The 16,709-nt window shown below is 43.1% G+C and overlaps 1 protein-coding gene across 3 annotated transcripts in view; it reads right to left on the bottom strand.

Moving 5' to 3' along the window:
• Positions 1-16,709, bottom strand: part of LOC139535405 (metabotropic glutamate receptor 4-like) — a 332,761-nt gene that overhangs the window by 18,010 nt on the left and 298,042 nt on the right. For all 3 annotated transcript variants that reach the window (XM_071334772.1, XM_071334769.1, XM_071334770.1), the window contains exons 8-9: positions 2,972-3,108; positions 928-1,863 (exon numbers count right to left, since the gene is read on the bottom strand). In XM_071334772.1, the coding sequence (XP_071190873.1) occupies positions 928-1,863; positions 2,972-3,108 (1,073 nt within the window). The remainder of the gene's footprint in view (positions 1-927; positions 1,864-2,971; positions 3,109-16,709) is intronic.

Below are 16,709 nucleotides of genomic sequence, written 5' to 3'. Positions count from 1 at the left end.
TAAAATACATATATAGTTTCCTGATACATACGTTAAATAATCTGCCTGTAAACAATTGTTGGAAAAAGTACTTGTGTCATGCACAAAGTATATGTCCTAACTGACATGACACAACTATAGTTTGCTAAAAATACATTTGTGGAGTGGTTGAAAAACGAGTTTTAATGACTCCAACCTAAGTGTATGTAAACTTCCGACTTCGACTGTATTTTGCAACGCTCGTGTACGCAATGCATGCTCGAGTGGCGCAGTGGTCTAAGGCACTGCATCTCAGTGCTAGATGCGTCACCACAGACACCCTGGTTTGATTCCAGGCTGTATCACAACCGGCCGTGATTGTGAGTCTGATAGGGCGGCGCACAACTGGCCCAGCTTCGTCCGGGTTTTGCGGGTGTAGGCCATCATTGTAAATAAGAATTTGTTCTTTAACTGACTTGCCTAGTTAAATAAAGGTTTTAAAAAATGCAGGAAAGGGAAAAGGGAGATACCTAGTCAGTGTGGTCAGCATGTTTGACTCTAGAGAGTTAAGCTCTGCCAGAAAAGGCTCGTGCATACCATAGCTTTTTTCATCCAGTCATGTCCACCTACGTACACTGACTCCCCAGCACACTCCTTCCATAACGAACAATGGTATAAAGGCCTCTCTATAAACAAAGCATTATAAAAAAGCATTTTATTTCAACCAAGACATAAAAGACAGAGAGTGCGAGAGAGAGAGAGAGAGAGAGAGAGAGAGAGAGAGAGAGAGAGAGAGAGAGAGAGAGAGAGAGAGAGAGAGAGAGAGAGCAAGAAAAGAGAAACAGAGAGACAGAGAGAGAGAGAGGGACCCAGTCTGTATAATCCTCTTTGTGCTTATGCCATCCTTTTGGATAGTATAAAAAAGTACAAAAACAAACAGACCAGAAAAAAACACACCTCTGAGCTTACCTTCTCTGTGGACTGGGAGGTACCAAAGAAGATGGGGATGAAGGCCAGCCAGATGATACAGGTGGTGTACATGGTGAAGCCGATGGGCTTGGCCTCGTTGAAGGCCTCCGGCACGCCTCGAGTCTTGATGGCGTACACTGTGCAGGTGACCATTAGCAGCATGCTGTAGCCGAGCAGGCAAATCAGAGAAAGGTCAGAGATGTCACATTTGAGCACGCCACGGGCCATGTCCGGATTGGCCATGCGCTGGTCCTCGTAGTCGATGATGGCCTGAGACGGGTCCACGCCAAACCAGATACACACCCCCAGTAGCTGCACCGAAGTCAGGCTGAAGGTGATGACCAGCTGGGAGGCTGGGGAGATGAACCTGGGGGCGCTCACCGACATGGATCCCTGCTCGAAGATGCGGTAGATGCGGTTAGTCTTGGTGAGCAGGGCTGCGTAGCTGATACTCATCCCCAGACCCAGGAAGATCCGTCTGAGGGAGCAGATGCCCACGTCAGGGGCAGATATCATGAGAAAAGTGGTGGCGTAGCACATGAAGATACCCGTCAGTAGAACGTAGCTGAGCTCGCGGCCTGACGCCTTGACGATGGGCGTGTCATTGTAGCGGATAAAGGTGACCACCACAAACAGAGTGGCCATGATGCCCACCACGGAGATGAGGACAGGTATGACGGCCCAGGGGGAACTCCATTCCAGCTTGACAATGGGGATGGGACGGCAGGCCGTGTGGTTCTCGTTGGGACGCAGGTCAAAGCGACACATCTTGCAGCTGTAAGTGTCTGCCTGGTATTGGTAGCCGTCGCAGCGCTCGCAGTGCCAGCAGCAAGGGATGCCCTTCACTATCTTCTTGCGCTCTCCGGCCTGGCATGGGTGGCTGCAGATGGAGTAAGGGATCTGACGACCTCCACCTGGCCAGTGCATTGCTCGGATCTGATTGAGATGGAGAGGAGAGGGGTACAGTCAAACACTTCTCAAATAACTAACACTATAACCCATACACAGTCTCTTCTTGTTTAATGAAAATTGCCACTGGCATGCGGCTCGTTTTGGGGATTCTCCTCTCATAAACTCTATTTGCCTTTTTAAAACAGTATATTTAGCATCATGTTATTCACTTTTTTTGCCATCGATGGTGGTTGTTAAATTCATAGGCGGCAAACTCATCCCCAAATGTGTATTTCATTAACAGATTGAAGAATCCTAATTGACTAAAATATCCTTAGGAAAGAGAATTGGTGCACACTACAGTAGGTGCCCAGGACTACAATTTACAACACCATTCCATTAATTCTGTGTACACAGCATTGAAAGAGGTACAGACCCAGATCAACTCCATAGAAACCATGTCAACTCCATAGAAACCAGGTCAACTCCATAGAAACCATGTCACCTCCATAGAAACCAGGTCAACTCCATAGAAACCAGGTCAACTCCATAGAAACCAGGTCAACTCCATAGAAACCAGGTCAACTCCATAGAAACCAGGTCAACTCCATAGAAACCAGGTCAACTCCATAGAAACCAGGTCAACTCCATAGAAACCTGCTTATTTTTTTCTTTCTATCTCTCTTAGCCCAAGGCCATCTCTTCTTATTCCATTTAAGCATTATTTGCGGGGCCGGCTTCATGTAATTCATTGTCATAGCTTTGTAACCCCCATGTGTCCACAATTGCACACTATTGTTTCCCTAAGACAGTGGATGGTGTCTGAAGTCACGATAGCAATGTATCGGTTTTTAAGCTCTTATTGCTTTCTTTTCATTTCAGTCTTTGTTGTTAATCATTAAAGCACCCTCTGGATGTTTTCAACTTTAAAAGATGTGTGCACAAAGCCAGTAGCAAATGGATCAGGAGGAATTACTGAGCCGAGGAAGCGCTGCAGTAGAACCAACAGACGATAACAGCCAATCGTAGCTGTGTCAGGAGGAGAGTCACTGACACACATGGTGAAACCCATGAAGTTAATGTGGAGTCTGATAATATATCTAAAGTACAGTATCTGCAGCTGCTGTATTAACTATAAAAAACGAGTTCTTACATTCAGGTAGAGCTTGTCGGTCCAGCGCCCGATGACTTTGTACTCAGCTGTTCGGTTTCTGATCTGATACTGGTAAATCTCATAGCGACCAGGGGCGTCTCCATTCCCATTGAAAAGCACTGGGTTGCCAGCAATACCTGAAGGACAAAGGAGAGAGTCAATGAATTATTCAACAAAAAAACAAGTGTTTTCCTGCTTAATTTTGTATTGTAATTGTCACAGGATCAGTGTGTGGAATGTGCAAATGTTTGCGGCTGACCAAAAGAAGCTGTGTTGAAATGCAATTTCTCAATTCAAGAAAGTGTGAAATTTAGCTTGTGGGGTGAGGAGAGAATAAGTGGCAGATTTTAAACTCTCTCTCTGCTCTGTTCTGTCTAGAGGCATCTGCCTTAGTCAAATCATATTTGCAGTCACTCCATTGATTTGAAATTGTTCTTCCATACTCTATTCTAAGTGAGAACTTTGTGTGTGGGGATTATTTTTCGATTGACGTTAACTGCACTGTGTTACTGTGTGGTGTTATGGCACCCTGCAATATTTTGGTGGTGTTGAGTTTGAGTTTATTTTTACAGGGACAGTGCACATTAATCAACGTTTCAGTAAAATTGCCGGTTTTAGCCAGCCGGCTAATTTTCAACCGCAGTCCCTGGGCAGGTTATTAAAAACAATTACAATATAGACAATCATTGAGCAGTGAGGACACGCAAGACGTAGCATACAGACAGAGCAACATAGAACAAAAAGCAACAAGACAAGATATTGTTCCAATATGTTTTGGCATGAGAGATATAGTAATCGTATGTCATATGACATAGCAGCCAAAAGGAGCCCCCACTACAAAACAAACTATCAAATCAAACTCAGCTTCATTTGTACAGCACATTTCAGACATGGAAGGCAACACAATATTCTTCACAGGCAATTTTTTAAATAAAAAAACAATGGAAAAAAATATATATATATTTACTACACAACAAATATAAGAGGATAAAAAAACAAAAGAAACCGAATGACTAAAAAGCACCCTAAGGAAAGCAAAGCTAAAAAGGTGTGTTTTTTTTTATTTATCAATGCCCACAGTTTCGGTCCCCCTCAGGTTCTCTGGCAGGCTATTCCAAAGGCTGGGGGCATGGTAACTGAAGGCTACCTCTCCATGCCTCTTGGTCCTAGGCTTTGGGACAGTTAAAAGGCCAGTGCCAGAGGACCTGAGGGACCTACTGGGTACATAACTTAAAAACAGTCGGACATGTATTGGGTTGCACAATCGTGGATTGATTTAAAAACCAAGAGAATAATCTTAAAACTCACAGGCAGCTAGTGCAGCGACGTTTATCCGTGGAGCTAAAATCCTCTGGTGACGCAGATATGGAAACTGTTGTGTCATCTGCGTAGCAGTGAAAATCAATGCTGTCCTTTCTGATAAAGCTGCCAAAGGGTAATATATATATATATTAGGGATAGCCCTCTTTTTTTTTTTTATTTCACCTAAAAGGACATACCCAAATGTAACTGCCTGTAGCTCATGCCCTGAAGCAAGGATATGCATATTCTTCAAATCAAATCAAATTTTATTTGTCACATACACATGGTTAGCAGATGTTAATGCGAGTGTAGCGAAATGCTTGTGCTTCTAGTTCCGACAATGCAGTAATAACCAACGAGTAATCTAACCTAACAATTTCACAACAACTACCTTATACACACAAGTGTAAAGGAATGAAGAATATGTACATAAAAATATATGAATGAGTGATGGTACAGAACAGCATAGGCAAGATGCAGTAGATGGTATCGAGTACAGTATATAAATATGAGATGAGTAATGTAGGGTATGTAAACATATAAAAGTGGCATTGTTTAAAGTGGCTAGTGATACATGTTTTACATCAAGATGGCAAGATGCAGTAGATGGTATAGAGTACAGTATATACATATGAGATGAGTAATGTAGGGTATGTAAACATTATATGAAGTGGCATAGTTTAAAGTAGCTAGTGATGCATTTTTTTCATACATTTTTACATTGTTAAAGTGGCTGGAGTTGAGTCAGTATGTTGGCAGCAGCCACTCAATGTTAGTGGTGGCTGTTTAACAGTCTGATGGCCTTGAGATAGAAGCTGTTTTTCAGTCTCTCGGTCCCTGCATTGATGCACCTGTACTGACCTCGCCTTCTGGATGATAGAGGGGTGAACAGGCAGTGGCTCGGGTGGTTGTTGTCCTTGATGATCTTTATGGCTTTCCTGTGACATCGGGTGGTGTAGTTGTCCTGGAGGACAGGTCCCCGGTGATGCGTTGTGCAGACCTCACTACCCTCTGGAGAGCCTACGGTTGTGGGCAGAGCAGTTGCTGTACCAGGCGGTGATACAGCCCGACAGGATGATCTCGATTGTGCATCTGTAAAAGTTTGTGAGTGCTTTGGTGACAAGCCAAATTTCGTCAGCCTCCTGAGGTTAAAGAGGCGCTGCTGCGCCTTCTTCACCACGCTGTCTGTGTGGGTGGACCAATTCAGTTTGTCTGTGACGTGTACGCCGAGGAACTTAAAACTTACTACCCTCTCCACTACTGCCCCGTCGATGTGGATAGGGGGGTGCTCCCTCTGCTGTTTCCTGAAGTTCACGATCATCTCCTTTGTTTTGTTGATGTTGAGTGTGAGGTTATTTTCCTGACAACACACTCTGAGGGCCCTCACCTCCTCCCTGTAGGCCGTCTCGTCGTTGTGGGTAATCATGCCTACCACTGTAGTGTCGTCTGCAAACTTGATGATTGAGTTGGAGGCGTGCATGGCCACGCAGTCGTGGGTGAACAGGGAGTACAGGAGAGGGCTCAGAACGCACCCTTGTGGGTCCCCAGTGTTGAGGATCAGCGGGGTGGAGATGTTGTTACCTACCCTAACCACCTGGGGGCGGCCCGTCAGGAAATCCAGTACCCAGTTGCACAGGGCGGGGTCGAGACCCAGGGTCTCGAGCTTGATGACAAGTTGAGGGTACTATGGTGTTAAATGCTGAGCTGTAGTTGATGAACAGCATTTTCACATAGGTATTCCTCTTGTCCAGATGGGGTAGGGCAGTGTGCAACGTGGTTGCAATTGCGTCGTCTGTGGACCTATTGGGGCGGTAAGCAAATTGGAGTGGGTCTAGGGTGTCAGGTAGGGTGGAGGTGATATGGTCCTTGACTAGTCTCTCAAAGCACTTCTTGATGACGGAAGTGAGTGCTACGGGGCGGTAGTCGTTTAGCTCAGTTACCTTAGCTTTCTTGGGAACAGGAACAATGGTGGCCCTCTTGAAACATGTGGGGACAGCAGACTGGGATAAGGATTGATTGAATATGTCCGTAAACACACCAGCCAGCTGGGTCTGTGCATGCTCTGAGGACGCGGCTGGGGATGCCGTCTGGGCCTGCAGCCTTGCGAGGGTTAACACGTTTAAATGTTTTACTCACGTCGGCTGCAGTGAAGGAGAGTCCACAGGTTTTGGTAGCGGGCCGTGTCAGTGGCACTGTATTGTCCTCAAAGCGGACAAAGAAGTTGTTTAGTCTGTCTGGGAGCAAGACATCATGGTCCGGGACGGGGCTGGTTTTAATTTTGTAATCCGTGATTGACTGTAGACCCTGGCACATACCTCTTGTGTCTGAGCCGTTGAATTGCGACTCTACTTTGTCTCTATACTGACACTTAGCTTGTTTGATTGCCTTGCGGCGGGAATAGCTACACTGTTTGTATTCGGTCATGTTTCCGGTCACCTTGCCCTGATTAAAAGCAGTGGTTCGCGCTTTCAGTTTCGTGCCATCAATCCACGGTTTCTGGTTTGGGAATGTTTTAATAGTTGCTGTGGGTACGACATCGCCGATGAACTTGATAATAAACTCGCTCACCGAATCAGCGTATTTGTCAATGTTGTTGTTTGACGCAATGTGGAACATATCCCAGTCCACGTGATCGAAGCAATCTTGAAGCGTGGAATCAAATTGGTCGGACCAGCGTTGAACAGACCTGAGTGCAGGAGCTTCCTGTTTTAGTTTCTGTCTATAGGCTGGAAGCAACAAAATGGAGTCGTGGTCAGCTTTTCCGAATGGAGTGCAGGGAAGGGCCTTATATGCGTCGCGGAAGTTATAATAATAATGATCCAGGGTTTTCCCAGCCCTGGTTACACAATCGATATGCTGATAGAATTTAGGGAGTCTTGTTTTCAGATTGGGCTTGTTAAAATCCCCAGCTACAATGAATGCAGCCTCAGGATATGTGGTTTCCAGTTTAGATAGAGTCAAATGAAGTTCGTTCAGGGCCATCGATGTGTCTGCTTGGGGGGGAATATATGCGGCTGTGATGATAATCGAAGAGAATTCTCTTGGTAGATAATGCAGTCGACATTTGATTGTGAGGAATTCTAAGTCAGGTGAACAGAAGGACTTGAGTTCCTGTATGTTGTTATGATCACACCACGTCTCGTTAATCATAAGGCATACCCCCCGCCCTTCTTCTTACCAGAAAGATGCTTGTTTCTGTCGGCGCGATGCGTGAAGAAACCAGCTGGCTGTACCGACTCCGATAGCGTGTCTCGAGTGAGCCATGTTTCCGTGAAGCAAAGAACGTTACAGTCTCTTATGTCTCTCTGGAATGCTACCAGTGCTCGGATTTCATTTACCTTGTTGTCAAGAGACTGGACATCGGCGAGTAGTATGCTCGGGAGCGGTGCGTGATGTGCCCGTGTCCAGAGCCTGAAAGGTAACACTTTGACGTTTGTGGAAATGGGAATTGAATGTAGGAGAATATAACACAATAGATCTGGCAGAAGAAAATACAAAGAAAAAAACTACCGTTTTTTTCCTTCCTACCACCATCTTTGAAATGCAACAGAAAGGTTACACTTCCAGCCATCAATCTGGTTGTAATTCCGATGGTGTACACAAGATGGCAGCAGTATATGTGCAGTGAATGTGCAAATGTGCAAAGACGGAAAACTTGAAGTATGAGCAAACTACATGACATTTAGTGTGAAGTCACCCAGGCACATTTGGACAAATCGTGGAGACATTTGCATTCATATTAAATTTTTCTGCAAGAATATCATCAAATCTGTATACTTGGACTTTGATTTAGCTTTTCCAGTATTAGTAGCCATATTATAAGTTAAACATTTGCAAAACAACCAGTTTTCATAACTTCATAACTCTGAATATTCTTATAATTTTTGTCCAAAAGGAAAAGGCATGCTGTCGCAAAGGGATAGCAGCTACATTCTGCGACAGATACAGGGTTTCAAGATACTCCCATAAAGCCCAGCTCATTGGCTATCTAGCTAGCTTTGGTTGACCCAGATTGGTGCTTATTTTGACAAAAGTTAGAGTTGATCAAGTGAAGACTGCCCGCGTCATTGGCGTGCCATGAAGGTGTCGCTCTGACCAAATTTGGTGTCCCATAGGATATACTACACCCCTAATGTTATAGTGAAGTCTGGTTACGTTCTAGGATCTCTGATGAACACATATGAATGTGATTTGACTGGTTGAAACAACGTTTAGGGTTAGATTTTCACAGATTCCTTTCTTAGCAAATTGAACGAGTGGATATACAAAATCAGTCGTGCATGCTATATGGACCTTTTTAGGATATGAAAAATGATTTTATCTAACTCTGCGACCCTTTGTTTGATAAATCACATCAAGATTTCAGATTGTAAGTACACATTTCACCTTCAGAGGTGAATTTATCAAACCTATCATGGTGAAAAAAGTATTTTGTTGTTAGGAGCTCTCCTTAAACAATAGCATGGCATTTTTTCACAGTAATAGCTACTGTAAATTGGACAGTGCAGTTATATGAACAAGAATTTAAGCTTTCAGCCGATATAAGACACTTATTTATTAGATAGCCTTTTTATGATATTATAAATATATTTGGTATTTTATTAGGATCCCCATTAGTTGTTGCAAAAGCAGCAGCTACTCTTTCTGGGGTCCACACAAAACATGAAAAATAATACAGAATGACAAAATACAGAACGTCATTAGACAAAATATGACATTTTAAATATTAAACATTAAAACCACACAACCACATTTCTGTTCCTGAGATACTTTATGATAATAAAACTACACAACATTTATTTCCCTAAGATGCCCCTTGAATATATTAGGTATAGCATCACTGCTCTCTGCTGAGGATACAGAGGAGTAACTTCCACTTCAAAACTCAAGTTTGAACATGCACCAGCAAACCACCATCCACTGATAAAAGGCATAAGGCGCTGGCATTTCTCGTTATGCCCAAGCTTATCATTACGTCTCCCCAAGCACAATCGGCGTTCCATTTTACGAACAAGGGAAAAAGCGTGGATGATCGTGGCGGTTTGGGTTTCTGCTGATGACTGTTTTTTTTTTGTTTAGCGTAGGGTGGAAAACGTATACAGCAGCCTAATCCACATCTCGATGAGTCAGCCGCTCTGGATTAAGGCACTATTGTGTACTCAGCCGTGCCTCAGTGACAATGCAGCCCACATCTCACAGTTATAGGAACAGATGAGAGGGATTAGAACAGATTTTATGTTTGAAGGAGATATGTTTATACAAGCACTCTCCACAGCTGAAGTGTTGATCTGCGTTTGTATCCAGTAGTTCAATCATAGTATTTTTCCGTAAAAAAAAGAAAACTAAGGAATATAGTTCTTCACCCAGCCTAGTTGGAACTGTGTATTAAAGGGGCTTGTTAAGGCTTTGAGGCCGTAGCCCATGACATGCCACTGGGTATCATGCTGTCACTGTGAGAGGGAAATGGATCCTGACCTCCACATTGGTCCTTTCAGACACTAATGCAGCACCACAGTCTGCCACTGCAGATGTAATTACATTTAGTGCTCCATTCTGAGGTTGGCCCAAAGCTTATTGTCATCTCTTAGCCAAGCTGTTCTCAAAACGGACTGTATGTTCACTGTATGCCTTCTAGTATGCATGGCATCATATCTGTATGAGTCTTAGCCAACTCCTGACTAGCGTTGTCATGCAGGCATGTTGTTGTCATGCAATCTTGTCATGGTATGACAGCAATAGTCAGAGAAGCTGGCTAAAGCTCATGCAGATGTAGGGACAGGTCAGTGGCGACCCGTCATTCAGGTTCAGGTGGGGCAGAGCCTTTTTTGAGCACCACATGTTTTGCATTTCATTTTGGCATTCATTCGTGTCACTTATCAGTTATCCTTGAGTTAATAAAGCAGCATACTCTGTTGAGTAAGGCTGCTCCAAAATGCAGGTGCTTCAGCCGAGCTCAGTGCTTTCTGTATTGGAGGGGCAGCCAGCTAAAGTACAGAGTGGTTTTATAGGAATCAGTGGCGAAACACTATTTTTGCTTCCCCTGCCTGCTATTCAGTGGAGAGGTATGTGTTCCAAGTCTGGGATTAAGGATTTTTAAAAATCTGTCTGAAAGGGTCTCTTTTCCAACCTTAAAAGGATAAACATTCACACACAACGTCACGGACCAGAAAAAGTTGACTACGTCGGCCATGCTGTCAAAACTGAAATCTCTGACTTCAGAAATCAGGCCTCTTTATAGAGCATCGACGTTTCGACCTGAAGATCACTGACGTCATTATTCAACCAAATTTTCCACCAAATTTCCAGTTGTCTTGAAAGCACCATGAATCCAGAGAATGCCAGACTTTGATGACAAAGTTTTCCCACAAGAAGGACTGCCGCGCCCCCTTTCTGTTCAAGTGAGCACAGCACAACAATTGTGAGTCCAAAAATATGTCTTGTATGCTGCTGCACAAATTATGCAACATGCCAGGATATGTATACTGTAGCTAAGAAAGTAATACTGAATGTATGTTTTGTTGTAAGCTATTAAACTCAGAAAAAAAGAAACGTCCTCTCACTGTCAAGTGAGTTTACTTTCAGCAAACTTAACATGTGAAAATAATTGTATGAACATAACAAGATTGAACAACAGACAAACTGAACAATTTCCACAGACATGTGCCTAACAGAAATTGAATAATGTGTCCCTGAACAAAGGGGGGGTCAAAATCAAAAGTAACAGCCAGTATCTGGTGTGGCCACCAGCTGCATTAAGTACTGCAGTGCATCTCCTCCTCATGGACTGCAACAGATTTGCCAGTTCTTGCTGTGAGATGTTACCCCACTCTTCCACCAAGGCACCTGCAAGTTCCCAGACATTTCTGGGGGGAATGGCCCTAGCCCTCACCCTCTGATCCAACAGGTCCCAGACGTGCTCAGTGTGATTGAGATCAGGGCTCTTCGCTGGCCATGGCGCAGAACACTGACATTCCTGTCTTGCAGGAAATCACGCACATAACAAGTAGTATGGCTGATGGCATTGGCATGCTGGAGGGTCATGTCAGGATGAGCCTGCAGGAAGGGTACCACATGAGAGAGGAGGATGTCTTCCCTGTAACGCACAGCGTTGATTGCCTGCATGCAATGACAACAAGCCCAGTCCGATGATGCTCTGACACACCGCCCAAGACCATTACGGACCCTCCACCTCCAAATCGATCCCGCTCCAGAGTACAGGCCTCGGTGTAACGCTCATTCCTTCGACGATAAACGCAAATCGTTTTTTGTGCCCATAGGTGACGTTGTTGCCAGTGATGTCTGGAGGACATGCCTTACAACAGGCCTACAAGCTCTCAGTCCAGCCTTTGTCAGCCTATTGCAGACAGCCTGAGCACTGATGGAGGGACTGTGCGTTCCTGGTGTAACTCGGGCAGTTGTTGTTGCCATCCTGTACCTGTCCCACAGGTGTGATGTTCGGATGTACCGATCCTGTGCAGATGTTGTTTCACGTTGTCTGCCACGTTCAGCTGTCCGTCCTGTCTCCCTGTAGCGCTGTCTTAGGCGTCTCACAGTACGGACATTGCAATTTATTGCCCTGGCCAAATCTGCAGTCCTCATGCCTCCTTGCAGCATGCCTAAGGCACGTTCACACAGATGAGCAGGGACCCTGGGCATCTTTCTTTTGGTGTTTTTCAAAGTCAGCAGAAAGCGCTCTTTAATGTCCTAAATTTTCATAACCGTGACCGTAATTGCCTACCGTCTGTAAGCTGTTAGTGTCTTAACGACCGTTCCACAGGTGCATGTTCATTAATTGTTTATGGTTCATTGAACAAGCATGGGAAACAGTGTTTAAACCCTTTACAATGAAGATCTGTGAAGTTATTTAGATTTTTACGAATTATCTTTGATATACAGGGTCCTGACAAAGGACCCCTGTTTCTCACCCAAAGAATTTGTTCTCACTCCCCCTCAGAACTTAACCTACTGTTTTGACTTGATGGTGCACATGTAGCCTATAGCCTGTTTTAGAGAAATGTCATCATTGAATATTGTAAGATCTTTCATTGTCTGCTTATATGCCCCCGTTATTTATCCTACAGTTCTGACTTGGTGTACAGGGAGAATACTGTAAGAACGGCCCATGTTGTGTATTCTGTTGCTGTCCATTTCAAAAGTGACCATGATGAGATGATTGGTCTACATGCATTGTGAACTGCGCTCCATACAGATATGGGCTGTCTGTCCCCCCTGAGCGTTGGTTCATTATGCAGAGGCCGTAGAGAAGCCAGAATTAGACATTGCATATAATTTAACAGTTCCATTTCACATCATAATGTTCATATAAATACTGTAATGCATTAAAATTTACTGGTTTCTCACAGTGGTTTTGGGCGATAAATCTCAGTAAATCTTGGTAACCGGGTTCCTGCGATTCAACCCTAGTAAAGACCATATTTATTTAAGCAAGTCAGCCATATCAGCTATTGTTTTTAAAAGGTAGTAAATGAGACTGAATGAATTGTTTCGCTGCCAGATGAGGCTCCACTGATAAGCCAGGTGTAGCGGTGTTAACGATTCACTCCATTGTGCTAAAAGGAAAGCTCCACTGTTGGGACAGCTTTATGTAGGCCCTAAAAGTTTGTGGGAACCATTTATCACCGTTATAGTGCAATTCATGTATTGTTTAGTGTTGTGTTGTGGCTTTGCTGATATGCAAAAAAAATTGTTGAGTTTGTCCAACCAAGATTGACATGCTAAAATCGCCACTGGGGCAGGCCTTCAGATGCACGACAGAAACATGCCAGTCCAGACTTACAGCTCAGAGAACTTCTCATGTATTTTATGGTACTTTGCTTTATCAGTGTTCTCCAGAACTTCACTTAAAATGCTTTTGGTGTGATTTTATGACGAGGGAGTAGAGTTGTTCCCGGTTAAGTGATGTATTAAGCAAAATTAAACTGAAAATTAAATTGTATTTGTCACATGCTTCGTAAACAACTGGTGTAGACTAACAGTGACATGCTTACTTACGGGTCCTTTTCCAACAATGCAGAGTTAAATATAAGATAAAAAATATATAGAATAATAATACAAAATTGTGACAAGGAATAAATAGTGAAAAACTAATGAAAATAAAGAGTAAAAAGAACATGACTATACATAGGGAGTAGAATATAACATGGCTATATACAGGGAGTACCAGTACCGAGTCGATGTCCAACACATACAGTGAATTCGGAAAGTATTCAGACCCATTGACTTTATCCATAATTTGTTACATTAAAGTCTTACTTATTCTAAAATTGATTAAATGTTTGTTCCCCCCTCGTCAATCTACACACAAAACCCGATAATGACCATACAAAAACAGGTTTTTAGAAATGTTTGCACATTTTATTTTAATAAAACACTGAAATATGACATTTACATAAGTATTCAGAACCTTTACTCAATACTTTGTTAAAGCACCTTTGGCAGTGATTAAAGCCTCGAGTCGTCTTGGGTATGACACTACAAGCTTGGCACACCTGTATTTGAGGAGTTTCTCACATTATTTTCTGCAAATCCTCTCATGGTCTGTCAGGTTGGATGAGAGCGTTGCTGTACAGCTATTTCCAAACGCCTGAAGGTACCACGTTCATCTGTACAAACAATAGTATGCAAGTATAAACACCATGGGACCAAGCAGCCGTCATACCGCTCAGGAAGGAGATGTGTTCTGTCTCCTAGAGATGAATGTACTTTGATGCGAAAAGTACAAATCAATCCCAAAACAGCAGCAAAAGACCCTGTGAAGATGCTGGAGGAAACAGGTACAAAAGTATCTTTATCCACAGTAATACGAGTTATGTCGACCTAACCTGAAAGCAAGGAAGAAGCCACTGCTCCAAAACCGCCATAAAAAAGCCAGACTACAGTTTGCAACTGCGCAACTGCACAAAGATCATACTTTTTGGAGAAATGTCCTCTGGTCTGATGAAACAAAAATAGAACCGTTTGGCCATAATGACCATCGTTATGTTTGGAGGAAAAAGGGGTATGCTTGCAAGCCCGAAGAACACCATCCCAACCGTGAAGCACGGGGGTTGCAGCATCATGTTGTGGGGCTGCTTTGCTGCAGGAGGGACTGGTGCACTTCACAAAATAGATGGCATCATGAAGAGGAAAATTATGTAGATATATTGAAGCAACATCTCAAGACATCAGTCAGGAAGTTAAAGCTTGGTCGCAAATGGGCCTTCCAAATGGACAATGACCCCAAGCATACTTATAAAGTTGTGGCAAAATGGTTTAAGGACAACGAAGTCAAGGTTTTGGAGTGGCCATCACAAAGCTCTGACCTCAATCCTATAGAAAATTTGTGGGCAGAACTGAAAAAGCGTGTGCGAGCAAGGAGGCCTACAAACCTGACCCAGTTACACCAGCTTTGTTAGGAGAAATAGGTCAAAATTCACCCAACCTATTGTGGGAAGCTTGTGGAAGGCTACCCGACACATTTGACCCAGGTTAAACAATTTAAAGGCAATGCTACCAAATACTAATTGAGTGCATGTAAACTTCTGACCCGCTGGGAATGTGATGAAAGAAATAAAATCTGAAATAAATCACTCTACTATTATTCTGACATTTCACATTCTTAAAATAAAGTGGTGATCCTAACTGACCTAAGACAGTGTATATTCACTCTGATTAAATGTCAGGAATTGTGAAAAACTGAGTTGAAATGTATTTTGCTAAGGTGTATGTAAACTTCCGACTTCAACTGTATATCTCCTCTTTCAGTCACCACACCTGAAAACTTAAAATCTGCAAAACATTTCAATAAGTTTTCTTCAGAAGTTTCCTGAAGGATATTCCGACTACAGAAACAGGGTCCTGAGAGCAATCTTCAAAAAGCAACCATTTGCAGTCAAGGAAATGTAATTGAATGCACACAATGTGCACATTGTTTAGTGTTTCTCTTCATGCAGTCCATTCTCCTCTGAGTCATTTCTTGTGCAGGTGCCAAGCCGAGCTGAGCCGACCGATCCCATCTAACAGTTCCCACATTCACACTTCCACATACTTAGCCTGTGGACTCACTCACACTCCATTTGTGATATTAGCTGCAGAGAAGTTCAGCAATCATTAATCACGGTATTTTTCCTGCTATTTTATAGTTGCTTTGACCCTCGTGATTCAACCTCTCATTAATCTGTACATGAATAGTATGTCACTGGACTGAATACTATAGTTGAGTCTCCCTGGAGAGCAGAAACAATATACAGTAGGCTATATACCAACAATCATGAGTTAAATGTCAGGTTCGACAGACACGATAAGCTGATTCAACTTGATAGAGGTATGTGAATCTTGTGTGAATGTCATGTTCACAATGCCCCAAAGGTATTCCGTGCAAAGGTTAAGAAAATATTTAAATGGGGGATTCTGTTTGTTACAAACTAAACCTTGGAATTCAAAGAACAAAACATTGTGTCCTATCCCTGTCTCTCTTTCCTTAATGTTTCACATCAGCTCTGCCATGTGCTCATGTGTGCTCCGTGTTAAATTACAGTACTTTTCCATTCACTCTCTATTTTCCACATTTTCAAACTCATTATTAATTCTCTGATTAAGTAATTCTATGACCATGAAACCTAACGAGGCCCTTAGCGACCTCCGCTGGTGCGCGTACAGACAAGCACACAGAAGGCTACACTAGAGTGATGGAGTGATCATGCAGTAAACTGTAACTCGGTCCTATTCGGTCCACTGACTGCTGTTTCTAGTTTACAAGGTGATGATTATGGTTAGAGTAATGATCATTAATCCAACATGTGCTTGTTTTGCATGACTTTGCAGGTGCGACACCTTGGTTGATAGAAGGCAGCGCAGCTCGCCACAACACACTAGTCATGAATGCCTAATGAAATGTACATCACCAGGCCCAAGTGCAGAAAGAAATACACACATCTTCCACTACACTGTGCTCTCCTGCTCTCTCGCAAGCTCTCTCCCATACGCTCTCTCTCACTTTCCTTCTCTCTCTCTCTCTCTCGCTCTCACCTTCCTTCTGTCTGCATGATTACTCCATTTCAGTAAATGAAACGTGTCTATGTACAAGTGCTCTCCAGCTGTGTTGTAATACGCAGCGACCAGACTCGTGAGAAGAGGACCATGGTTAATGTCCTCAGAGTACACCTATTACCATCTAAATGTTTTGTACTAATTAATTTATGATACAGCATTTACTGTAATTTGCTATCTTGTATGTGTACATGTAATTCAGAAACAATATGAAGTAGGAACTAGTTGAGATTACATTTAAAAAAATATACAATTTACAGTGCTTTCAGAAAATATTCACACTCCTTGATTTTATTCACTTTTTGTTGTGTTACAGTCTGAAATTAAAATGGATTACATTTAGATTTTTTGGGCCACTGGCCTACACACAATACCATATAATGTGAAA

The sequence above is a fragment of the Salvelinus alpinus genome, chromosome 12 (genome assembly GCF_045679555.1).
Source record: "Salvelinus alpinus chromosome 12, SLU_Salpinus.1, whole genome shotgun sequence".
NCBI lineage: Eukaryota > Metazoa > Chordata > Actinopteri > Salmoniformes > Salmonidae > Salvelinus > Salvelinus alpinus.
Note: the sequence above shows the minus strand (reverse complement) of the source record. Positions and strands in the feature narration are given on the sequence as shown.